The 24,866-nt window shown below is 38.3% G+C and overlaps 3 protein-coding genes across 6 annotated transcripts; 2 read left to right on the forward strand and 1 right to left on the reverse strand.

The window, feature by feature from the left end:
• Window positions 1–26: 26 nt before the first annotated feature.
• Window positions 27–6,306, forward strand: LOC103478303 (opioid-binding protein/cell adhesion molecule homolog). The gene is made up of 8 exons (XM_017309741.2): window positions 27–533; window positions 658–800; window positions 980–1,050; window positions 1,140–1,345; window positions 2,791–3,054; window positions 3,198–3,500; window positions 4,575–4,677; window positions 4,970–6,306. The coding sequence occupies exons 1-8, from the start codon at window positions 482–484 to the stop codon at window positions 5,028–5,030; spliced, it is 1,203 nt and encodes a 400-aa protein (XP_017165230.1). The 5' UTR covers window positions 27–481; the 3' UTR covers window positions 5,031–6,306.
• On the reverse strand, window positions 6,293–13,399 carry cd22 (cd22 molecule). Of its 4 annotated transcripts, XM_081597564.1 has the most exons (9): window positions 13,296–13,399; window positions 11,268–11,393; window positions 9,717–9,932; window positions 9,585–9,632; window positions 9,277–9,498; window positions 7,973–8,254; window positions 7,755–7,833; window positions 7,612–7,648; window positions 6,293–7,520 (listed from the first exon to the last, which is right to left on the reverse strand). In XM_081597564.1, the coding sequence occupies exons 2-9, from the start codon at window positions 11,302–11,304 to the stop codon at window positions 7,482–7,484; spliced, it is 960 nt and encodes a 319-aa protein (XP_081453690.1). In that variant the 5' UTR covers window positions 11,305–11,393; window positions 13,296–13,399; the 3' UTR covers window positions 6,293–7,481. The 4 variants fall into 4 exon arrangements, with proteins under 4 accessions (XP_081453690.1, XP_081453689.1, XP_008430266.1 ...); XM_081597563.1 differs by having other exon boundaries at window positions 9,585–9,929; XM_008432044.3 differs by having other exon boundaries at window positions 9,585–9,932.
• On the forward strand, window positions 13,336–16,444 carry LOC103478301 (uncharacterized). Its single transcript, XM_008432042.3, has 6 exons — window positions 13,336–13,446; window positions 13,985–14,108; window positions 14,921–15,147; window positions 15,244–15,391; window positions 15,486–15,608; window positions 15,712–16,444. Exons 2-6 carry the CDS (start codon window positions 14,033–14,035, stop codon window positions 15,756–15,758), a joined length of 621 nt encoding a protein of 206 aa, XP_008430264.2. The 5' UTR covers window positions 13,336–13,446; window positions 13,985–14,032; the 3' UTR covers window positions 15,759–16,444.
• The last annotated feature ends 8,422 nt before the right edge of the window (window positions 16,445–24,866 follow it).

Below are 24,866 nucleotides of genomic sequence, written 5' to 3' on the forward strand. Positions count from 1 at the left end.
GAGTGACGTCAACGGTCCTGAGTGGACGAAGTGGGCACGAGCTCTCCCTCTGAAGTGACTGAGTGGACTCCCTGTCCCACCTGAAAACATTTTCCCAATTAGACACATTTTAATAGTGACTGTCAACACATATCAGGTAGTTTTCATTTGGTAAACTCAACAGGTGCGCTACCTCATATACACACCAACAGGCGCACTCTGCAAAAAGGAAGAAAACCTGACTTGGATGTGGTCATTTCTTTGTAATGACATGAGAGCACTGACATTAGCCAAGTTCCCCATTATAGAGGAAAAATAGAGGAAGCAGAAGAGACTGGACCTACTGGTTTTGTGACAGAAGTGAACACAGCTGTGAAAAGACACTGACAGAGAGCAGTGGAAAATAAAGGCAAAAACAAACGAAAAAACTGAGGTTAGTAGAGGTGAAGCTAAAGGAGGGTGAACAGAAAACCACATCAAGAGGAGAACATCAAGTGAAGTCATGGCACATCATCACCAAAGCTGCTGCTTTCTCATCATTCTGTGTGTGAGAGGTAAAAACATTGCTAATGTATTCCAGCATTACCACAGGACAAAGTCAGTGAGACCGCTACAGTTCGATGATTAACTCCTGAGTTGTATTTTATAGTAATGTAACACCTACTCTTCCTTCTGCAGGTATTCTGGCTGGTGATTGGTCAGTTCTTCTCACCTCTAGTCCCATTTGTGCTGTGGTTGGTTCTTCAGTGGTCCTCCCCTGTTCCTATGACTACCCACTTAGCTCTGATGAAGTCCAGACAGATGGGCGGCTCTCTGCACAGGTAATAAAGGAGGCATTGTTTCTCGTAGCAGTAGAGATCACTTTCTGTGTAACCTTTCCGTGGTCAGAATAAGTAGATATCACCATGCCATGGTTGCTGACAAACTCTAACGAAATAAACTGTTCTCATAAGCGTCCTGGTAATACTTAGAGGGTATGTAATCTGCTGCTCTTAATTAGACAGGAAGCAGTGAAACAAAAGTTACGTCTGAGATGTGGTGTCTCAGAGACAGTCGCTGCATTACGGAAAGGTAAAACACTCATCAGAGAAAAACAAAAATACATCACAGGGTTTTCTGCAAAAACACACAGTTTCTAAGTTTACGTATGTTTGTGTCAGCTACGTGTTCCACAGCGCCGGTATTTTCCAGGATCCATCTTATCAGAACCGGGTGCAGTACCTGGGACAACCAGGAAGCAAGAACTGCTCTCTGAGGATTTCTAATCTCAAAGAGTCGGACAGTGGAACATACGTGTTTTACCTCATCACCAACCATAAGACGCAGAAGATGCCTCCACAGACTGGCATGCAGCTCTTAGTGGCAGGTGGGCATATTCTCTCTGTTCTGTAAGATACGTGACAAACACAGTTTAATATTATTTCAAGACAGTTTTAACCATCTGTTTATTCCTTTTCCTACTAGAGGACTTTTAATTTATTCTTCCAGTGGCTGTTGTCTAATGTTGGTCTATTGGTGAGTCTCACTGTTAGCGAACAACACAAGGTCCACAGTATGTTTGGTTTGCCACAAAACTGATCACGGTTAAATAAAAATGAAATATTTGTTATAGCTTTATATCTAAAATATATGGAAAGCAGAAAATTAGTGTTTGTATTTTTTGTGTTGACATGTAACCGTTTCCTTTTTGAAAGTTTGTGTTTTTCGCAGGAAGCAGAACTGAAACCTGCCAGTGGCCGTTTGACATAATAATCACTATATATGAACTCATGACATTGCATTACTTCTGTAAAGAAAAAACAGCCAAAAACAAATGTTACAATGCTTGTTTATTCAAATTACTGTAGAAAACCCTCTGAAATCATAGGATTCAGGGTATTAAAAGGTTTTAGAACTGAAATAATCTCCTGACACAAAATGAGTCAGCTCATGTTTTCTGTTTTTGTCTTTTTTAACCACACAGACATTCTTGTCTAACTACATGTAGTAGCAAATACATCTGTAGGTTACAGCTTTGTGTTGTGGCTTCCTTGTTTCTAATGTAGTTTTGTCTCCTCATTTGTAGGATTATAATCCTCAAGCAACATTTTTAGTCTGCATTTCATGAGCGTAAAATAATCTTTGCTTTGCTATGTGTAAAATGCAAGTTATCGCCCAAGCCCCAAACTTTGAATTATAAGCAATTAATTTAGCAAAACTTCTAATTTATTCCAGAGTAGTAACTAATATGTTATAAAAAATACACAAATGCTTCTTAATTGGTTTATTTATTTACAACAACAAAAAAAACAGTAAATAGAACTGATGATAAAAACATCTGAAGTGCTGATATTGCTTTTCAGTGTAAATATTCCAGCATTACAACAGGATTTTTCAGGATTTAATTGTGTTAATTTAATCTCTCATTAAATTAACACAATTCAAAAATAAACTCAACTTTAAAGTAACTATTTAGAGGCTTAAAGAGAAAGTAACTTCACTAATGTTTGCTTTCTACAGTTAGTATTATGATTTTTGATTTGCTTTGTTTACATGAAGGTGAGAGCCTGCAACACCTTTTTAGCTAAGTTGTCTTAACTTTAGCTAAGTTTAAATGTTGAAGGAAGGTGGTAATTATTTTTTCTGTTTGTTCTGTCCACAGAAACTACAGAATTCATTAAATTCAGTCAAGTCTCCCTTCATTGTTCACGATTCTATCAAGTCAAAATTTATTACATTTGCTGGATACTTTTAGAGTTGTATAGGTAAGGCCCTGGAAAATAATGAGGTTCTTCATTCAGGTTCCTTTTCTCTCCCTTTTTGTCGCTGCAGGTTCCTCCACTGCAGTTGCAGTCTCGGCGGGTCCATCCCGCGTCATCCTGGAGGGGACAACGTTAAACCTGGCCTGTTGCAGCCCAGCTGCCACTTCACAAAGCCGCTTCACGTGGTACAGTACCAAAGGAGCCATGTTGGTAGGTGCTGGACCGGTGTGGAGTACCCCCAAAGTTGCATCGGGTCAATCTGGCAGCTACTACTGCCAAATCCAGACTGGAGACAAAACGCAACGCTCAAATGTTCTGGAAATCGATGTGCAATGTAAGTGAAATGTAACTCTGATACCAAACTACATCATCTTCAATTATACTGAAAACATGTTTAAAGATATGGCTGCATCTGTCCACTGCTTGATTCACTTTTCATGTCCTTTAAATCTTGTAATATTTGAATAAATTCTGTAGACCCACCTAGAAACATAATGATCTCCACCTGGGGAGCAGAGAAGGATCATCCTGTGACTCTGACTTGCAGCAGTGAGGCCAACCCACTGGTCCACACCTACGTCTTTTACCAGGGTGCGGCTTGTCTCCCAGCAGCAGACTTAAGCTTTCATCGAGGAAGATCCCCCCAGGCTACAATAACAGGAAGAGCCCCAAAACTCACCAGTGCCAACATCACCACGAAGGACTATGGGCAGCACTGCTGTGTGGCACGCAACAGATACGGCTTTGAGAAAGCCAGCGTGACTCTGATCAGCTCCAGTGGTAGGTCAATGCAGAGACTCAGATCACATTCAAGGGATTGTTTTAAGTTCTGTTATGAGTACAGGATTCAGAGTATAGGATCCTTGAAAATGTGTTTTATCTTTAGATACCAGTCACAGCACTGATGATTCAGGTATTGTTTATATCATTTGCTGCATGTCAAAATGAACCATCTTTACACAGTAATCAACCAAATACAGCCAAATATTGTTGGCAATGAGGCTGGAACATAGTAGTGTTTACAATACATCTCAAAAGTATTTATTATAGTTCAACCACACATTTGAATATATTTTAGTGAGATCTCATGTGGCCGATTAACACAAAGTACAATAATTTGTGACGTGAAAAGAGATTGTGGATGGTTTTGATGCTTTTTTACAAACATAAATCTTAGAAATGATGAAACACTTTGACACCCTGTTCCTACTGGGTTATACAGAGTTAGCAGCATTATGCTATGGAGGTGCTTTTCTTCAGGAAAGATGATCAGAATGGAGTGATCTTAGAAGAAAAGCTGTTATATGCTGTAAAGTACTTCTGACTCAGGCAGAGATTGAGCCTTCAGCAGGACAATGATCATAAACATACAGCCAGAGCTGCAATGGAATAGTTTAGATTGAGTGAGAGTGGCCTAGTCAACATCCAGAGCTAAATAAAAGTGATAAGCTGTGGCAAAATTTGGAAACTCATACAATCCTGTGGGGTTTTAATTTCATTGGAGAGAAGAATAACCTTAAATTTCAGTCTCTAGATGGGGGCTATGGTCTCAAAAGACCAGCAACTATAGCTGCAGTGTAAGATGTTTCTGTAAACTATTGACTTTTGGGGCTGAATAAAAAAAGCTTGTCACTCTTCAGATTTTTATTTGTAAAATAATTGGAAACTATCTATCATTCTTCTTCCACTTCACAGTTATTTGTTGCTATTATTTGTTGATATATCTCTTAAGATTCTCAATAAAACATTTTTTTATAATGTGACAAGATATTAGAGCTTCAGATGGTATGAATATTTCAGTAAGGCTCTGTGTCTGTATGCGTTTAGTTTTCTGTAATCTTCTGCTCTTTGCAGAGACAAATCTGTCCGACTCTTCAGGAAGTACAGTGGTGGTGATTGGAGTAACCATCGGGGTCCTGCTGGCTGTTGCTGCTTTAGCTGCCTTTTTGATGATGAGGTGAGTGAAGCCTTTGCTCCTTTCACGATAAATAATTCATATGAACAAGACCGGGACTGCTGCGTCCAATAAGCATCAGGCATAACACAGTCATATTTATAGGCAGTGTGGTTGTAGTTCTTGTCTGGATGAACAAAACAAATCAACTTTTGTGAAGGCGTGGCGTGTCCAAAGCTATGCGTAGTTGACCAAAAGAGTTGCAGGGTCTGTGTTATGTGCATAAACAATCTATTAGCTAAAAAAAAAGAAAAGTTACACTTCCACTATAAATCTGTGTTTGTTCTGCTTTCAGGAAAAAGAAGACAGCCAGACGACAGTCATATGTCCTCACTGGGACAACTGCGACAGAGTGAAAGAACTGCTTTGATTACGTTTGCCAACACACATGTTGGGTAACACAACAACACAATGTTGAGACCTAATGGATGCATGTGATGTCGGGTCATCCTGCCCTGTAAACCCCCCACAAAGCGCACTGCCTGGCTTGTTTTAGAAATGTCTCTGCTTTAACACACCTGATCCAGATCATTACAGTTCAGCAACAGGACTCTAAATGACGTTCCCTCTACGGGTGACGTTCCCTCTACGGAGGGCTAAAAGTGCCACAATTCCACCCAAAAACCGAAGGAGAAAATACAATTGGGAAATTTAAACAAAGCTTAAAATAGATAATATATTGAACAAATATACATATTTTACCCAGTCCAAGTGTTATTCCTTCCCGGATTTTACATGAAGTAGGTCACTGTAAACAATTGTCAAATTGTCCTTTTAATGATTAAATAAGTTGTCCGGACCTAGATTTAAACTGTATTTTAACGGTCTACATGAGTTATTAGAAGTAATTAGATGTGGAAATCTAATTTCATTTTGAAAATAACTATGCTGCATATTTATTTATATTTTTTTTTTACATATCTGTATATTTAGATTTTCACATGAATAGATATTTTTTTATGATTCTTTTTATGTTTTGCATTGAGGCTGTTTCGGCCTATCATAAAAACATACTTGAAGGTGCAAATGGTTTGTGTTTGGGATGCCTGCTGGTTTGACATGTTGATATTTGAGCTCAACATGCCATGTGCCTGATTTTACTTGTAGCAAATTCATTTATGATGGTTTTTAAGTCTAGTTTCTTGGGAAGTTGACTTTCTGTGGGAAGAAGATAGTTAATTTTACTGATGTACTTCCAGTCGCTGCCAGACGGGTAAAATATACACGTCTCATAACAGTTATTAGCATTACTTCTTCTTTCTCTACTTCCTAGCAATTTCTTGCCCAGGATCAAGTCTAACCATGAACCTTTTATAAAGATATTTGTCGTAGTATCCTCCAAACTTTTACTGTGCACTACATTGAAATGGACCAAGCATTTTAAAGAGTTACTGCATGGCTAAATACATTCAAAGTCTGAAGTTGTCAGTGTGTTGGGAGCGCAGTGCTCTTGATCAGTTCAAAATATATCAAGGAAAACCTAAATATTTCATAAACAGACCTAAATTGAAATGACTTCTTATAAATCGATGTTGGGTTGGACCAGTTGTACATCTGGTTTCGCTATTTTATTTTTTTTTGTCAGTGATTGTACATGGCTTATAAGAAAGCAAATAAACACATTTTGTTGTATTTATTTCTTAATAGAAGCAGTTTTAATCCTGACAGTGATCTGATGTATTGTGAAGGAAGTGCTGCAAAACACAGATGTGAATTTAAATACAGGAAGTCCTCCACAGATCATTACAGATGCAGACCACAAACAACACGACTTGAATAAGAATGCTATGTTCAATTTCCTGAAGAGACTCTTACTGAAAAACTGATGTTTCATGTTTAGTGTAATAAAGATGACAGAAAACATGGTCATCACAACCATGTAAAAAAGAACTACCACGTAAAAAAGAACTACAGATTAATTTCTGTATTTGTAGTAAACTTTAGGTTTCAGATACTGAGCAGGGCCTGAAGAAGAGCGGGGCGAGGATGAACACCAGGAGGACAGGGACTCTGCTTCCTGCTCTATCCGCTACTTGGAGATTTTAGCGTCAGTTTATTTTTAGAAAAGACCTTTTCAACCAAGACTAATTCTGTAAAGTTCTCTCCTTTTTGTGTGAATGAAGTTACATTGACTTTTTTTTTTTTTTTTCCCCACGTTTCACTCTTTCTCATGCAGTATATTCACATTTTAAACTTTGAGGTCCAGTATGCACATTATGGAAAGTACAACATGTCAAATAAATTAAAAATAATAAAAATTAAAGGTGTGAAAGTTATGTGTATTAAAACCACACATTTATGAAGCTAGAAATTTTCAGTTACCATTAAAAACAAACTCCGATAAAAGGTAAACCTTATCGGATCTAATCCAGACCACTGGACTTTCATAAATATTTTCATGGAGAACTCGTAATAATTTTCAAAGTGACAGAACATTTTCATGTTTGATGGGATATGCAGACATTAATTCAAACTCAGGGGGGCAGTGTTGCGTAGCTTAAAATGGAACCGTTTCTACCAATGACTGCAACATAAACCAATATTTGAATTTAGCACACAAATAAATAACCTGTATGAAAAACATCAGTATGGTTTGAAATAACAAATATCCATAATGCATTCAGAATCCATTGAATGTTGCACAGAAAAAGGAAAATGCACATTGACACTGCAGGTCGTCCATGCAGCTTAGCTAAGCGTCAGGAAGCATTTTCTGTCCACATGGCGAGACTTTTCAGTGCAAAGTTACTTTGATTCCTTTCCTTTGGTTCCTTTCTCATGCTAGGGATTTTAGAGCAGTTGTTCTTTCATCCAAAAATCACATTTTCATAGTCATTGCTGGTATTCTGAGGAATAAAGAAGACTAGATTAGGCGTCACATGTATCTGGTATCATTTCCTGTTTTGTTTTTTTCCGAAAACTTGTTCCTCTTCTCACCTCTTCGTTCTTTGCATCAGAATGAGACCGACATTTCCTTTAACAAGAAAACAAGAAGCTTCTATGAACACAGTTTGTTTCCTGGTATCCCAATTCAGCAAAACAACCAGAGCCAACTCAAAGTGATGTTCTGCGTTACCTACCAGACCCAGATGAGAACCGGTGGCAGAACAAGCAGAATAATCACTTTAATTCCAATTCCAAGGACAATTAAAGGATGAACTGGGGGGAAAAAACAAGGAATAAACCATTACAAATAATTCAAAGTACCCCCAGTATCTCGAAGCTCTGAAGTTCAAATTAACATGAATGAATTAAAGCTTTAACAATGCGAGTTCTTCCGTTCCTCCAGGATTCCTACCCGTTTCTTCCACCGTCAGCAGCAGCTCAGCTGAACGGCTCTGGCCCACACGGTTCTCGGCCTGGCAGACATACGTCCCAGTGTGGGTCAGCTCAACGGAGGAAATGCTCAACACCTGCCCTGAGCCCACCTCGGTGCTGGAGTTAGAGCCGTTACTGCTGTGCCACCAGGTGTAAGTAATCGCAGCAGGGCGGGCAGAACCTCTGCAGGTCAAAGTCACGCTGCTACCGACCAGGAGAGGGTCAGAGCGGTTCACCTCAACGGATACGTTCAGAGGAGGATCTGGAGAAAAAAACAACCACGATTCCAGTAAAAATATTTTGTAGTACATACAGTGTCATGCAGGAGTAGTCATGCTATTTGAATTTTTCTTTTGCATTTTATAACATTTCAACTACAAGCCTCATTTTGTTTTATTTTTTATGTGACAGAAGCAGCTCATGTTTGAAGTGAAAGGAAAATGAAAACTTTCATCCCATTTGCAGATCTTTTAAAGCCTCCACTAGGTTTTTATATTTGTTATAATGTTATTATAACAAATATAAAAATATAAAAATATATATTATATATATTATATATATATATATTATATATATTATAATATTTGTTTCACCCGTTTTTCTATCAACTCTTACCAGCTTCCAAAATATCCCCACAGCATGCTGCTGCCACTACCTTGCTGCAGCATGGCTAAAGTGTTCAGGGTTATGTACAGTACAAATATCTTTTTAGTATTCTTCCAGATTTGTGGTGGACAACAAATGATTGTCCTGCAGACTGATTGCCCCACCTGAGGTTAGATGTTTAAAGCTTTGGATATTTTTCAATAATTAATTTTTAAACATTGTTACATCTTTCTCCTTGACCTGTCTGCTGTGTCTCTTGGTCTTCTTGATGGACTTTGTTCACCAACGTTCGCCAATAAACCACTGGAGGCCTTCACAGAAAAGCTGTGTTTACACTGAGGTCAAATGACATAAACGCGAACTTTGTTTACCAACTTAAGGGTATCAGAGAAAAGGGGTCTAAATGAGAATGCACCCCAGTTGTTCCTCAAATTTTCTTTGTAATCAAGTTGAAAAAAAAAAATTCTTTCAATAATGTTCTGCATTGGTCTGTCGCATGAAATCTGAATAAAACGCATAGACGCTTGTGATTATTATGTTGCAACATGCAAAGTCCTCTTATCAATACATTTGATTTCTACTGACCAAATACAATGCTTGTGAGGCTTATTATAAGCAGAATATCAGTGACTAACATCAAATTTATTCATCTTGACTTAGCATCATCATGGTACTTACACCAAACATCCAGAGCCACAGGATCTGATTGCGAGGATTCTATTCCCTCAAAAGCACATGAATAGTTTCCGGTATCTGTAATCTGAGCCTTAAATGTTGGTTCTGCCACCGGACGTCCATCTCTGAACCAGATTATTTTGGTGTTTTGGCACTCTGTCCGACAGTCAAGGGTCACACTGTCTCCGAGTCTCACTCTGTTGGGGCGTACGCTGGCTTCCAGCCCTGGAGATCAAGCAAAGACAAGACTTACACAACAAAAAAACATTCAACCTGAAAAACAGAATCCTGTGAACGTAAAGCTGTTTTACCTGTGACAGAGAGATACACTGACTTCTTACTGCGCCGTCCAAACTTATCTGTGTCAAACCAGAAGAAGTAGTATCCAGTGTCGTTCTCCTGCAGGTCACGTAAAACCAGGCTGCAGTTGTGTGCATGATCACCTTGATACTCATATCGGCCATAATATGACGGAAGGCCTGAAAGCCTGACGCGTTCCAAGACGCCATTTTGAATCATTCCTTTGTCCCATGCAGTCTGTCTGACGGATTCCTCGTCTGGGTAGTTGTACGAACACCTGAACTCCGCCGAAGACCCCCTCAAAGCACAAATATCCGGGTTCTCAAAGGTCACCAACCAGGCAGCACTCACTTTCTCTGCTAGTAAAAACACAAAATAAAACTTGTGAGGACCGTTTTTAAATCATTTATACAGTCACAGGGGAAAAGAAACTTAATTGACTCGAAAAATTAATACGCCCCATGATTTAACAGAACAGCCTTCAATAGCAATAATTTATAAAGTCATAGCTTTTGGTGTGGCTTCATTGGAGTCTTTCATGAACAGTAAATGCATTTAGCAGCAGGTGTTGCTGCTTTCCGTCTTGACCCTCTCATGCATAGTGGTCACTACAGTGGACAGCTATATAAAAACCATTTTCTTGTGCTTCTTTTTATGTGGATTTTTATGTTATAAATGCACACAGACCACTGAAGTGGACACTAGTGCATCATAAAATATACCATCAACTACTGGCCATCAGCTGCAAATGCAAGAAATTCTTTTTGTTAAATCCAATATGGCCGACAGACAAAAAAGCATGCCAACTGACCCAGTTCATCCTTCTGCTGTAGACAACTCTTGCAGGTAGAAAAAAATATTGTGACATCCGATAAACACTTAAGAACAAAAAACAACTTTGTATTTGGAGAAAATTACAAATGAACAGCTAAAAAAATTAAATAATAAAGGAAATGTTTACAATTTTTTCCCTACCTTTTTTATGCTTTAAGAAAATAAAAATAAAAATGGAAAAAAATCCTTACATAAAGGACCATAATTCCTGCATGAAAGGGTTAAACTCTATAAATGCATCGCAGGAAAAACAAACAAACAAAAAAAAACACTTCTGGCCTTATGAGCCCAGCTTTGTGCTTGAAGTTCATTTCACTTGTTTGTTAAATATTTCCTCCCCTCTGAGCCAAAAATCATTATAATGCTAATTTAACATGACATTAATAGCATTGCATGTGGGAACAATTTACACAGGAAGTGCATTTAAATAAAAAATGTCATTTCATCAACATTAATTTTGCAGTGCCAGATATGCGTGATGATACATCTGTAGACAAACAACATTTTTTCAAAGTGTTTCTAAGCCAATAGTGAAACTTTGACAAAAACAACGAAACTGGAGAGCTCCCATCGCCATAGAAACGGTGCACTGTTGCAATGAAAGGAAACAGTTTATGTTGAGGCTCAAACAGAAAACGCAGCTTCTCTTCAGTTTGTGTTTCCTAGCATTGGTGCTTGATTTACAGACCTTATTTAATATATTTAACCTGGAATGAATGTTTTGAGCAAATTCTTGGTCTAAGCTCAGAAATAATCAAACATTAAGACGAGCCTTAAGAGGTTTGCTGCTCTTGCAAATGTAAAAAATGTTCAAATAGAGCAATGCATTTCATATTTAGAATAAAAATACATTTTCTTACCCTGCTGCAGCAGAAGAAGTATCAGCACTTGAATCATGTTCTACAAGAATAAGGAACTGAGTTGATAGTTCATTTGTCAACGCAAACTGTAGTGATCAGGGCCCAACCCATGACTGCTCAGCACTTCTAGAAAAAAAAAAAACAGATTTGAAGAAGTTTTCGGTGGAAGTTTGTCGCAAACATGATCAGTAAGCATTATGTAAATCAACCAGGAGAGGAAGGGAGGAATTTGTTTGTCCCTGATCATGTGATGAATTTGAACCAGAATCTGATGCTTACGATGAAATAAGGAGAATAAAGAATGAAGGTTGGTGAATGTCCTCAGGGATAGCTGAAGAGCTGATAGAGATAAAATGGGCGGTGCTGATGTTTTTAGGGTGGTGGAGTTTCTTAAGCAGGGGTGGGCAACTCCAGGCCTCGAGGGCCGGTTTCCTGCAACTTTTAGATGCATCTCTACTTCAACACACCTGAGTCAAATAATGAGGTCGTTGGCAGGACTCTGGAGAACATGACTGCATTTAGGAGGTGATTCAGCTGTTGGATCCAGGTGTGTTGGACCAGGGAGACATCTAAGAGTTGTAGGACTCCGGCCCTCGAGGACCAGGATTGCCCACCCCTGTTCTTAAGTCTCCGGTTAAAAGAAAATGAAAGAAAAACAACACAGTAAACTTGAGTTTTGTTTCGTTCTTCAGTCCCTAAAACAAATTTTCTTCATTATTTTTCCTCGTGTGGTGTATGGGATGTAATAATCTATCTCAATGTAATAGTCTCTCTCAGTGTAATAATCTCTCTCAGTTACATAGCAGGATCTTGAACACAGGAGGTCTCAGTTTCATCATGGATGACTGGAGCCAAAACCAGCTTTCATCTTTCACTACTGAATCAGAGTATTTTTAGAGTTTTCATTTTTCTCCTTCAACCGTTTTAAAGTGGCTGCCAATATGCCACTTTCCCCTATTTTGTGACATTACAACCTCAAACCTCAGGATGTTTAATTGGGATTTTAGAACAGTCTAACCCCGCCTCTCAGTTTTCCCAGCCATCCCTGAACTCATCGCTTACTGTCTCCATGATTCCCAGACTGATCACACCTGATCTGAGGTATGTTAAATTCACCTGTTTTCTCCTGCCTTCTGCTGGACTTGTGTGCAGCCCAGTCTTAGCACTCCAGAAATTAGCTGAAGTGTCTGGACTTTGACTGGTCCATTCTAACAAGTGAATAATATCTGATCTAAGTGATTCATTTATTTTTTGCAGCTTCTACAAATGTTTCCTCCAGTGTTTCCGTTCATGACAACCATCTGCTCCCTACGGTGAAGCTTTTTTCTCTTCTACTCATGTGAAAAGATGTTTTCACCTGAGTCGTGGCTTTCTGCAGCTCCTCCACGGTTACCACGGTCGTCTTGGCTGCATCTCTGACTAATGCTTCCACGTTCAGTTAGTCGACCATGTCTTGATACGTTTGCAGTTGTGACACACTATTCCTCTTTTTGGATGAGGACGTATAACCTAATCCTGCTTTGACCTCTTTGCTGCCGTCCTTGAGCTTTATTAATCCCAATAAAACACATCAAAGTATAAGTGAGAAATACTAAGAAAAGGTAGAAGGGTTGTAAAAACCTTTAAAAGTCGATTGGGCCACAGATGTTGATAGTTTGTTGTCATCAACAGGCCTCTGAGCTTGGTGTTTAGGCAAATGTCTAGTGATGTTAAATTAATTTATCTTCCCTTCAGGTTGCAACAGGATGATGAACCTGCTGAACAAGTACGCTGGAGGCGTTTAGGTGCAGCATTGTTGATGTTGGAAGCAAATAAAAGTGAAATCTTTTCATGGCAAACATGCATGTGGCCACTAACATAAAGGCTTTTCATGGAAGGTTTTTTTGATTTTCATTCTCAAGAGAGCAAAAGATTTTGTGATTTACTCCTGTCAATGTAGAAAGGAAAATGGAGAGCAGAGAAAACTTAAGCATTTTTTGACTGCATATCTTTTCCTGCTCGACCTGTTTGCTGTTCTCAGAAATCTACCTGGCTCGTCAGGAACTCTTCCACATTCCTTCAGGTGCCTCGGTCGTCTGACGTTCCTGTCTTATTGGGGACAATCGAAGAGATCAAGGAAGTTTAGGTGCAGAAGGAGACGCGAGGCGCGCCGGTTCCCAGGTGTCGGTGCATTTCTGAGGTCAGTTTGAGCAAGAAAAAAAAAGATTATTTTATATCTGTAAATAGGGAAGCTGTCTTCAGATCTAGGAAGGATCTTCCTATTTCTTGTGTAATCAGAGTTCTCTTTCTTTATCTGGTATTTAACTAGAACGTATCTGTGTGTAAATGTAGAAAGAATGATTCCAGGCTGTAGTTTTGCTTTGATTAAGCCTTCAACAAAAGCATCTATGTAACATTATGACTGCCTGAATGTGTTTTTAAATATGGTTCTACCAAGAGTAGCTTTGTGGTTGTTAATTATAGAAAATGAGTTTATGTAATTAATATTGGTTAATGATTTACAGTCTCAGTTTAATAATTTGGAATTTACTGACGTAAAACCCAGTTCATTTAAGTTTATGCCAGGGAGAGTTTGAGTTGACAGAAGTGTCTAAATACACATATGTGTCGTCACAATGTCCAGCTGCTGCATTTTGGCAAACATATGTGAAATTTATTGCTGTATTGGTTATTTAACCTTCACGAAAAGAGCCATGTACATTTTTCTGACTCTCCAGAGATAATCTGCATGGAATAAGAGAAACTAACTGAGTCAAGCAGAAGAAATGGCAGAGAAGAGAAATATTTCTCAGCTCTGCTGGCTGCTCCTGGCGGTGCTTCAAATCTCTGCACCTTCTTCAGGTAAATAACAGCACGAACGTCACAGAAGCGTTTAGCAGCTACCTGAACTGAATGCGTTGCATTGTGTGTGTTGAATTTGAGGCTTAAATCATATCACTGCAGATGTAAAGAGGTGACTTTACATATTTCAGTCTAAAGACTTGTGGTGCCAATCATTCACAGAGAATCTTCATTATTACAGGTTAAAAGTTAGCAGTATGTTACATTTAGTGAATAAAGTGTCAACTAGACTGTAAATAAGAGGTTATTTTATGACAACATATTTTACACAATGAAGCCAAAAATTATTCTTATGCCTTCAATTATTTTTATTATTATTTTTACCAATTATTATGTTACCAACATGTTTCTTAGGACTGGAACTAAATATTTTATTTTTAATTCAGCCAGTCAGAGTCCCAGCTTAAATATGATAAATACCTCAAAAAACTTGAAGCTCTTCAACTCTTTAAAGCACCTTTTGAAAACAGGCTAAATAAATTGTTTGGTGAATATAGGTTTTCATTAACATGCCAATTCACCCCCGCTAACTATTAAGATGGATATCAATCTTCTAAATGTCATTCTTTAAAATAAAATGTAAATAATTTTATTTTTTCAAACCCAATCCCATTCTGTATTTTATTTTTCTTTGTGCCCATCTCGTTTCTCCTCAAAAACAAACTTTTAGTTTAAACAAACATTCAATTATAATGCAAATCTGCAGTTACATTTCAGATGTATAAGTATGTTTCTAGAAAAAGAAAGGAAACAAGCACCCTTTCATCCTTTTTTGATGTGCTTGTTTTGTTTTTAATCTTCATCTGCCTCAGCACAAGACGCCACGACCTCCTCGGCTAACTCTACCAGCACCTCACCTTCAAGAAATATCTCTGGCTATCGGACTCTTCCCATTGATGTGAAAGTGGCCGTGGGCGAGCCTGCAGAGTTCAGGTGTGGAGTGCCTGAAGCCTCCAAAAGCCTCACATTCACCTTTTACAGCAGCCATGGAAACTACACTCTCACCTGCCCCAACGGCAAGGTGGAGGACATTCCCCAGGTGAAATGGTCACGACGTTGACGCTGTTAGTTTACCTCATACTGAAATGTTAATCTCTACAAATGTGAGCTTTTTCTTCTGCGTCTGTCGCCTCAGGCTCTGTATGGGCGCTGTGAAGTGAAGGGAGGTGAACTGGTGGCGATTTGGGCCCTCAAAGGAACCTCGTACTCTGACAACGACACGCTAGTTGTTTGTCATCAGTCAAACGATCCGGAAGACTGCTCTGCTGTCCTGCATGTCTATGGTGAAGTCAGGAAACATTGTGTAAATTACACATTGCATATGCGATGTGAACAGTCGAAATCATTCTGCTTAAACTTCGTCACACCTGCCTGCAGATAAAGGTGAAAGCTATGCTATCCTGGTTGGATGTTTGATCGGAGGATTCTTCATGGTCCTTTTGATTTTCGGTCTCATTTTTCTCCTGTTGCCAAAATCCATGACGATTCAGAACTGTCTTGGTAAGCAGCAACTTAATGTTTATATGGCCAAAAAAAAGAAAAGAAAAGATTAAACTGACAAAATCTTAAGAATTGATGTAATATACAAAATTGTTGTGTTTAGGTGAAGATGACATCAACGATGACCTGGACTCAATCGTAAAAGAGTGAACCAAGAAAAAGAAATGACACAAAACTTCTAATTCCAGTTTAACCAAGTTATACATATGATACTGGCTTTTCTCTACCTGCTGCACATCGTCCTTCCACATTCAGTCATTTGATGATGGCCATCATTACCCAAATATTTAATAATAATATAATATATAATAATGCTGAGCATTGTCACTTGCATGCAGTACCATAGCTTTTCCACTTGAGGGCAGCACTTCTATCTCCCATCAACAGAACGTAAACCACAAACTGCAAAACAAGAAACATGTTTTTCTGCACTAATAGTGGAGATGTGAATAGCGATTACTATATTTTTTATTTGGTTTATGTGTAGAAATGTACAAACTAAAGCCATCTGTTGCATTTATGGTCAACGCCCAATTACTGTCAAACCTTATCTTAGCGTCTTTGTTGAGGACACATTAGTAAGACAGAGGATACTTGTACAATTCTTCAAACTAAACTTTCCTCTCCACTCAGATCTGCGTCTTCTATTACCTTTTTTTTTTTTTTTTTTTTTTTTTTGTTTTACATGCACCCATCTTTCATTTTAAATTTATAATTTTAGATTTTATCCAGTGAATAAAACTATCTTCTCATTGTCATTGTTGCTCCTGTCAATTCACTCTTTTGTGATTTAGGTGGTTTCTGTAACAAAAATAAAGTTGTTTACTGTCACAATATTCATTCAGCTTTTTGTCAAACCTTAAATTGTTGGGCAAAGCAGCAAAATGTGAATTCTGAAATGTCACAAAATTATGTTGTTAAAGACAGCGCTAAAAAAAAAACCCAAACCCTAATAGTTTATCAGTAACAAAGTGAATTATGTTTAATCTGAACTCTATTGCAGTAATAGTTCATCTTTACATAAAAAAGGCACACTGAAAACTGCGTTTGAAAATGTGAAGGGAACAGATGAGTGTTTTTTGCCCACCTAGTGGTGACAGGTGGAGATGTTTAGATTAGACCAGATTTCTTTCAAATGAAAGTCATAATTTATCTGTGATTAATCCCTGTTTTGTTCAGTTTTACCACATCCAGGCATGTACAATCAAGTAGACTGAGATCTTAAAAAACAACCACACTCCTGTTAAAAGATATATATGTATATATATATATATATTCCCTTTATTTTTTTGAGCAGTATATATATATATATATTCTTAGATTTTGATTTTGAGACTTTGCAGTGAGAGTTATTATTTACAAATGGATATAATCTTGAAGTTTCCAGCCTACTATCACAATTATTCCATGAGCACAAAGACCTGTCTCACATATAACAAAAAGCATCTTAATGTTCCACAAGAACTGCTGAGACAAAAGCAAAACTTTTAGGTACAAGTGCGTGAAAAATCTAATACAGTATTTATGAAAAGAATATCACCTACACAAGGTGGTGGTAGCGTGAAGGCCAGGGCCTGTGTTTCCTCTGAGGGATTTAAACAACATGTTGTAAATGATGGTAGCATCAATTTCACTCTCAAGTACAATTCCTGAAGGATATCAACCAACTATCAGTTTGTGTTAAGTTTAAGCCTACTTGGGTTATTTAGCTAAACAATAATCCAAAGTACATCATCAAATGCAAATAAAACTCTCAAATGTAGTTAATGAATAGCCTCATTTCAACTGATCACAAATGTTTGACGGAAGTTGTTGCTGCAAAGGTTTTTAGGTTAAGGGTGCAATTACTTTTTCACTCAGGCCCAGGTTGGTTTAGATAAAAGAAATCCATCCATCCATCCATCCATCCATTTTCTGTACACCCTTATCCCTTAGTGGGGTCGGGAGGGTTGCTGGTGCCTACCTCCAGCTAACGTTCCCTGCGAGAGGCAGAGTACACCCTGGACAAGTCGCCGGTCTGTCGTAGATAAAAGAAATCATAATTTGACAACTGCATTTTGTACTTTCTCGGCTTGTCTTTGAATTGAAATTTGCTTGCCGAGACAGAAAGCAAAAACAAAAGCAACATGTCAGGGGGGCAAAAACGTTCTCAGAGTACCGTACCGTGAGATCTAAAGTGGAGAAGACACACATGCACACGCATGCACGCACGCACGCACGCACACACACACACACACAAACACACACGCGCGTGCACACACACACCTCCACACACACACAGGAGAGAGTCAGCAGGAGAGATTTCTCCCTGGCCTTTTAGCTGATACAACAGAGTTAGTGTGGAGCAATGTGTTGATTCAGCTGCTCATCAACTCCTTGGTTCACTGTGAGCTGGATTCTGTTCCTCAAATCGGATTCTGGTAAAGTCAGAACCACCGAATGGGAAGTCTGTGGTTGTTCCAGGACACGACAAAGTAAAGGCATGTGTGTAGGAGTAAGAGAGGTCATGCTAGCTGTTGGGCTGCTCAAAGTGTTCTGGGTTTGACTGTGAAAAAAAAACAACAAGTTTTTTAAGTTTGTGTAAAAGCAGTACAATATATTGATTTAAAAATGAATAGGAATGGATGAATTCCTGCGTATCTGAACGGGACAGTAATATGAATTCAAGTCAGAATGCAGCTGATGTTTTTCACTAAATAAGTATATAAACCTATTAATGCAGACAGAGTAATGTTTGTGGCAGTTTGTGCTGCCAACACCTCTTCCTTTTCGGGTTAATTTATGTGACCTTTTTTTTTAGTCACTGTGAGTTAACCTGTTCTTAGACCTTTACTAGTGCTGTTTATGGACAAACACACTTAAACACCACCATAACAGAGGTGTGTGTCCGGCCAATGCCTGTGAGATAACCTTCACTGTTTCGTGTGTGTTCACGTTGTGACCTTTCGCTGACAATAAATGACTTTGGGGACATTATGTTCACCAAATATCAGGAAAAAAAGGTTAAAATATTCCAGAGGAAAGTCAAAAACAAACCGAGAAAGGTCAGAGGTGGAGCAGTTAATTAGTTTTTACAACTTTTAGTACAACTGTGACCTTCTACTGACCTCTGTATTTGTTTTGCTTGTCGTTTTAGGTTGCATAATGAAGGCAAAACAGAGATCTGCACGGTTCAGAATATCTTTTTAACCTCAAGATATAGTTTAATGATTAAATGTAAAGGACACATATGTCGATTGTAGCTTGAGTGTGTCTATGCTATTATTAATCTCAGGCAACTCTAAATAAATGAGTTTTTGACCTTGATTTAAAGAAACTCAGCCTTTCTATTTCAGTTTTAACAGCAGTATTCCTGCAATGAGTATCTTCTGTATATTAAAGCAATGATTGTGTAATTTAATCTTTGGCATAATAGATGTCTTAGAGCACAGTGACCATTACCTAATCTCATTAGCAGGAACACAGGAAGCCAGCAAACAGTCAGACAAATGGCCATAGAGCAATCAGATGTTTTCCTTTTCTATCCCACAGAGGCGACACACACTAGACTCGATTTCAGTCTGAACATTTCAGCACTTAAACTCTTAGATATTTGGTTAATAAGGCTGAAAATTGTTAACATTTATGGAATAATGTGATAACAAACAGCAGCAATGACCAAACAATGATAATGTGACACAGACATCTTAGTGGAGGTGATTAACTCTGGGTTGTATCTTCTTTCTTTGCTTTGATGTCACCAGGTATCTGCTGCTAAATGATTCTGATATCACTTACACACAAACCTTGAGGTGTGTGTATTTGTCTTTGTGTCTCCATCAGACATGTCCCAGCAGCTACCACTTGTTAAGACGCTGCTTCTTTCTGCGTGACAGAGGCAGAAACAAGACTCAGAAACACCAACCTGTATATTTTTGCACTTTGTGGAAGTGCAAAAATAAGGAAGGAGAAACACCTGAAAATCAAATTAACTGAGAACAAACCGCTTTTCGCAGTGTTAAAGCCTAATGTGACTCAGACAATTTTTGTAGGAACAAAAAATTAACGCCCTCTCCTGTTCAGGTAGGTAAAGGGAAAATGTCTGCCCCGCACCAGACCAGCAGAGTGAAAGTTAATCTACAGGGTGTAGGGCGCTGGGTGACACCTGGATACCTGACGGAGTATGGATACCCCAGAGACCAAAACGGAAACAATAAAACCTGTGGAGGAAGAGAAAGAAGGAGTGGAAAAACACGTCGTACAACACAAACTCTCTCCCTTGTGTCTTTGTGTTGCTTTTACATGAAACGATCTCTCTGAAGATGAAGCACAAGAATATGACTATAAATTATATTCTTATTCTGATGACTCAATTGTGGTGAACCAAATACTGATGTTGAAACAGGATAACTCCCTAGACAGGTGACTTCATCATCTGAATATGTATCATAGTGAGCCATTAAAACAACGACGAGGATCAGCTGAACCTCCGCAGGTTCAGTGATAGATGAGCCGGATGATGTTTGTCTTGTTTGAACTAGCTGGACAGCAAAAATATAATATTCAAGGATTCGCCAACTATTTACACATCTTGTGCTTTATATTCATGGACAAATTTATTTCAAAAATATGTGTTTGAAGTAAATAAATAAATGAGATTTCAGGGTGTAGTAGAACATAAGATAAGGACAGAGATGATAAAGCCTACCTGTTGGTTTTACGCTTCAGGTTGGCGTAAGTTAAGGGATTTGCAGCTGAGTGTGATGCTGACAGTGTGAAGCAGCACATCTAGATCACCAACACATCCGTTTCATTGTGTTATTTTTTCTTAAAACTTGTCAATGTTGAACACTTGCTGATTGTTTGTGGAATAATACTACAACTGGCCTTCGATACATACTGTGCACACGTCAGGCCAGCAGTCATGACCCACTCACAATGCGGCTGTGCACATACAAATGTTTCTACCCCAAACAAAGAGGAGGAGCTGACAGTACTTATTCAGGTAAAAAGAAAAGACACTTTTAACATTGGACAGTCTTCACAAACGCTCCTCTGCTCCTGAATCGTCACCTCAGGTAAGCCCAAGTAGGGTGGGGTGAATTCGAAGCTAAACATGGAAGGTCATGCTTGTTTTTTAGCAAAGAATGAGTTTTTTGGTCTTCTATCTTTACTTGATCACAAGTAGTAATTTATTTTGTGCAGAGGGAATATGCAAAAAAAATTGTCCGTGTAGTAGACTGTGTCTGTTTGTGAGTACAGATGATAGTCAAGTGCTTTGATGAAAATGTAAAGTTTCCTTCCTGAGTTAAAAAGACAGATATATCCTCTCATATTTATTCATTTTGTACTGATGTACATTTAATCGACGACTGAGTAGATTTCTCTTTGTTCGATTTGGCAAAATCCACTGCTGCTTCAGGTCGGATGATAAATGCTTTCATGTTGTGCAAGGCGTTTTTTTTTTTGGTTTTGGTTTACAGTTTGCATCTAGAAGACAAAAGTCTTTGTCAACCTTGGCTTGTTAAGTGCAACCTGACACTGACATTGAAAAGTCACCTGACGAAGGTCATAATGGAGTGACGGAAATAGAGTCACAAAAGGCCTCTGCTTTATCCTGGCGTCCATTTGATGCCCACCAGGGAAGATGCTGATGCAAACTCTCTTTTCAAAACGTTAGCTAATGAGGATGCAGAGAGCAAAATGTGTTGAGGTTTCAACAAATCTTCCAGTCGAGCAAAAAGAAAAGCATTTCATGAATTTAATTACAGGGTCCTGTAAATTCCAAAATGATAAATGCACTTTAGGCAGAGGGAAAATAGAAGAAACAGAAACCAGAACACATTTGATTTCCCTCTAGCCCAAGGTCAACACCAAGTGACAAGAGAGCCTGGCTGCAGGCGGGGACAGGTTGGCCATCTGGGCGCCAACCCACATAGTTGGTGTACAGGTGGTTATTTATTTAAAAATCTATTTAAATCTTTCAACAAAACTAATGCATAGTGTTTTACTTCATAATGTTAGCACCCACCTTTGCTTTTTGTGGTGTAACAGACGTGATCATTAGCGTCAAAGGCAATATAAACTGACAGAAAATGTATTATTAAGCCCAAGGAAACCTGAAAAACTTTTTCATTTGTACTACTTCCTGTATGTATGCTGGACAGCTTCAGTGCAAAGCAACATTTACCAGTAAATGTTGGTCAAAATCAAACTGTTATTGGTCAATAATTGCCAAAAATCACTTTGGTTCATTGGCAAGTTCAAAAAACATATTACAATAGCTGTGTAGTCAATATTGTTTTTCATTATAACTATCAATTTGACTGATTTCCATAAAATATCAGCCTAATGAGAAGTAATATTCTGTAATGAATCCATACTTATCATGTGATGTTCAAAATCAGATCAAGATCATGAGAGGTTGAACAAAAACTGTTCCGTAAATCACATGACTGACTTGGCTGGACGCTAAAACACTTTCCCCAGTCAAGCCGTAGGAACGTTTTCTATAGACATGCTGGGTTTCGACCCATAACAAAAAGCGATCTGCTGTTTACTCTACAAATATCCAGAATTCACCCCTGCTGACGAGGCACTGACCTCTCTCAGCACAAGGACGTTCTTCCCGAGGAAAGGGCAAAGTACACGGTGTTGCTGGTCTGCACGAGTGTAAGAGAGCGAGCAAAAAAGAAGTGATGAGAAAAATGTGTCACGATGCTGTTATCTCTCTCTCTTTCTCTCTCTGTGCGTTTTCCTTTGTCTCTTTCCAGCTGACTGTTTGTTGTGTTCAGGATGGGGCATCTCAGTCTGGTCACTTTGCTAGCAGGTAACCTTAACCTAGAAAGCATTATATTGTATTTAACACATGTATTACACATGTATTTATAGCAGAAAAAGCACTTTCCTGTGTGTTATTATTAGAACAGATGGATGAAATGAATAATTTTCAATCATTTAATTTTTTTTTAAAATAACGTGCCTTTTCTTTTTCTTTACTTTTTTTCAGTGCTGTTCTCCATTTTTATGGAAACTGAAGCAAGTAAGCCCATAACTTTTCTTTTTTTCCTCATTAGCTTTAGCTGATCTGGGAACCAGTTTGTGAATAAACCAGTTCAAACGAGGCTTGAGACTCACATTAGAGTGGTAGCCTTGAGTGAAAACATCCATCCATCCATCCATCCATCCATCCATCCATCCATCCATCCATCCATCCATCCATCCATCCATCCATCCATCCATCCATCCATCCATCCATCCATCCATCCATCCATCCATCCATCCATCCATCCATCCATCCATCCATCCATCCATCCATCCATCCATCCATTCATTGGATAGGTCTGAGTGAAAACAGATATGATCAAATTGTTTTTATTTGTAATGTAAAAGCAGCATCACTAACAATGTAACATTTATAATGATGTTGTTGCTCAAATTGAATTATTGTTATTTTTTATTTACTTTGACATTAGACAATCTTAACTACAGTTTGTTGTGCAGAATATGGTATTTTTTTGTTCTTCATAGAGTAACATGATAATGGGATTTTAACAGATTAGTTAGTCAGGTTATTTGTTTAACCAGCATTCCAAAGCTTTCAATCCTAAAAGAGAGACTCCTCAACATTAAAGTGTTTGCAACTTTTTTTCTATTCTTATTTTTTTTGCATTTACGACTACTACAAATAACTCCAAGCAGCTTAATTTGTCGTTGATTTAAAGCATGAAGAAAGCAGAGTTGTATTATTTCAGATGGTTGACCTGTTGTGTGCAGCAAAAGATGGGATTGAGACCACAAACGCCACAAATGATGAGAAAACTTCAGGATTTTCTCTTGAATCTTGACGGATTAAAAACTGTAACTAAACGTGTTTCTTTCTTTTCCATGTCTCTCACTATTGTCTTCAGACCCATTTGTTTACAGTAAGTATGAACCCTCGTTTTTCCTTCACACTGAAATATGAAACATAGTTTCACATGATTAAATATTTGATTACAATTTCATTTGCGCACTGCGAAAATATAGAAAAGTGAAACTTATTAACAGCTTTAACTCAAAATATGACATTCAACAAAATTTCCAACTCAAACTCAAATTGTTTTGTTATCTGACAGACTATGAAAGGCTAAGGATTGGAGGCCTCGTCTTTGCCGGCTTGCTGATCATTGGATCAGTCTTCCTTCTTGTCTGTAAGTTATCCAAAAACAAAAAATATACATACATTTTCAGCTTTTCCTCTTGATCCAAACTGTCCAGATATCTGCAAATCATTTAAAGAACAAATTTTCTGTCCTAGATAAAAACTGCCACTTCAGATCCAGGTGAGACATTTCTACAACTCGTGACTTTGTCTGAAATTAAATTTGCTGTCCATGCTGGCTCTTTCTTTGCAAGCTTCCTTGCTAACTGCTGCCACTCCCTTCTCCTTCTTTACCCAGTCAAAAAAGGGATAATGAAGGTGATATCTGATCTTGCTCCTGACAAACCGGTTCACGAAGAGGAGCTGGGAGGAGGCTGGCTGGTGGAGAGACAATGGTGGAACATTAAGAAGAAGAAGCACATCAGCTCAGAAGATTAGGCATAACCTGGACAGGCATAAAAAAACAGCAACCAGAAACCCCAAATTTATATTTTTGAAACACCGTCAATAATTAGCCTTCTGTGATGGTTTAAACTTGTTGAATCTAAATATCCTGTGACATTTTCCCCCCCAACATGAAACTTTATTTTGTCCAAATATGTCCTTACATGTCTATTTAATAACTATTTCCACTGTCTGTAAATATAGATTGATTAGACAGCATTATTTTTTCTTTCATAGACATTACTGCAATGTCGCATTCATGCAGGCTAATTGTAAGCTTTATAAAACGGTGTCAATTGCAAAAGGTGATATCTGATCAGTAATAGATACATGTAGTTATATTGTCTAAGTATTTAAAGAATTTGGGAAATAAATATCACCAACCTAAATGCATATAGAAATTCTAATAAAGATCTCTGTTGTAAAAGTTAGCAGATGTGTCAGTGTGTGTTCAATGCAGATCTGATCATTATGTCTTTATTTTTAAGCATTTAAACGTGAATAGCTAAACTCTGCTCGACTTAGCGCTTCTTATATCCGACGTTTTCCTGTGAGCAGACTCTGGATCAGCTTACCCACCCACTCGTGTCCGGTCGCTCGTTCTGAAGTCAGCGGAAACCGACCCGGGATCAGAAGCTCTTTAACAAAGCTGTAGCAGCGCTTTGAACACGGCTCCCCCACCCCTTTCTCCT

Source organism: Poecilia reticulata, chromosome 16, assembly GCF_904066995.2.
Source record: "Poecilia reticulata chromosome 16, P_reticulata-male-v2, whole genome shotgun sequence".
Taxonomy (NCBI): domain Eukaryota; kingdom Metazoa; phylum Chordata; class Actinopteri; order Cyprinodontiformes; family Poeciliidae; genus Poecilia; species Poecilia reticulata.

Bases quoted from the DNA above. Each gene is read 5' to 3' on its own strand.
- cd22 (XM_008432044.3), bottom strand. From the start codon at position 11,304: ATGATTCAAGTGCTGATACTTCTTCTGCTGCAGCAGG. The intron at 9,499-9,584 runs GTAAAACAGCTT...CTTGATCTCCAG, and splicing joins AGTGTATCTCTCTGTCACAG to GGCTGGAAGCCAGCGTACGC. The intron at 7,649-7,754 runs GTAGGTAACGCA...TTCTTGTTAAAG, and splicing joins CCGGTTCTCATCTGGGTCTG to GAAATGTCGGTCTCATTCTG.
- LOC103478301 (XM_008432042.3), top strand. From the start codon at position 14,033: ATGGCAGAGAAGAGAAATATTTCTCAGCTCTGCTGGCTGCTCCTGGCG. The intron at 14,109-14,920 runs GTAAATAACAGC...CATCTGCCTCAG, and splicing joins AATCTCTGCACCTTCTTCAG to CACAAGACGCCACGACCTCC. The intron at 15,392-15,485 runs GTGAAGTCAGGA...ACCTGCCTGCAG, and splicing joins TGCTGTCCTGCATGTCTATG to ATAAAGGTGAAAGCTATGCT.
- LOC103478303 (XM_017309741.2), top strand. From the start codon at position 482: ATGGCACATCATCACCAAAGCTGCTGCTTTCTCATCATTCTGTGTGTG. The intron at 534-657 runs GTAAAAACATTG...TTCCTTCTGCAG, and splicing joins CATCATTCTGTGTGTGAGAG to GTATTCTGGCTGGTGATTGG. The intron at 3,501-4,574 runs GTAGGTCAATGC...TGCTCTTTGCAG, and splicing joins GACTCTGATCAGCTCCAGTG to AGACAAATCTGTCCGACTCT.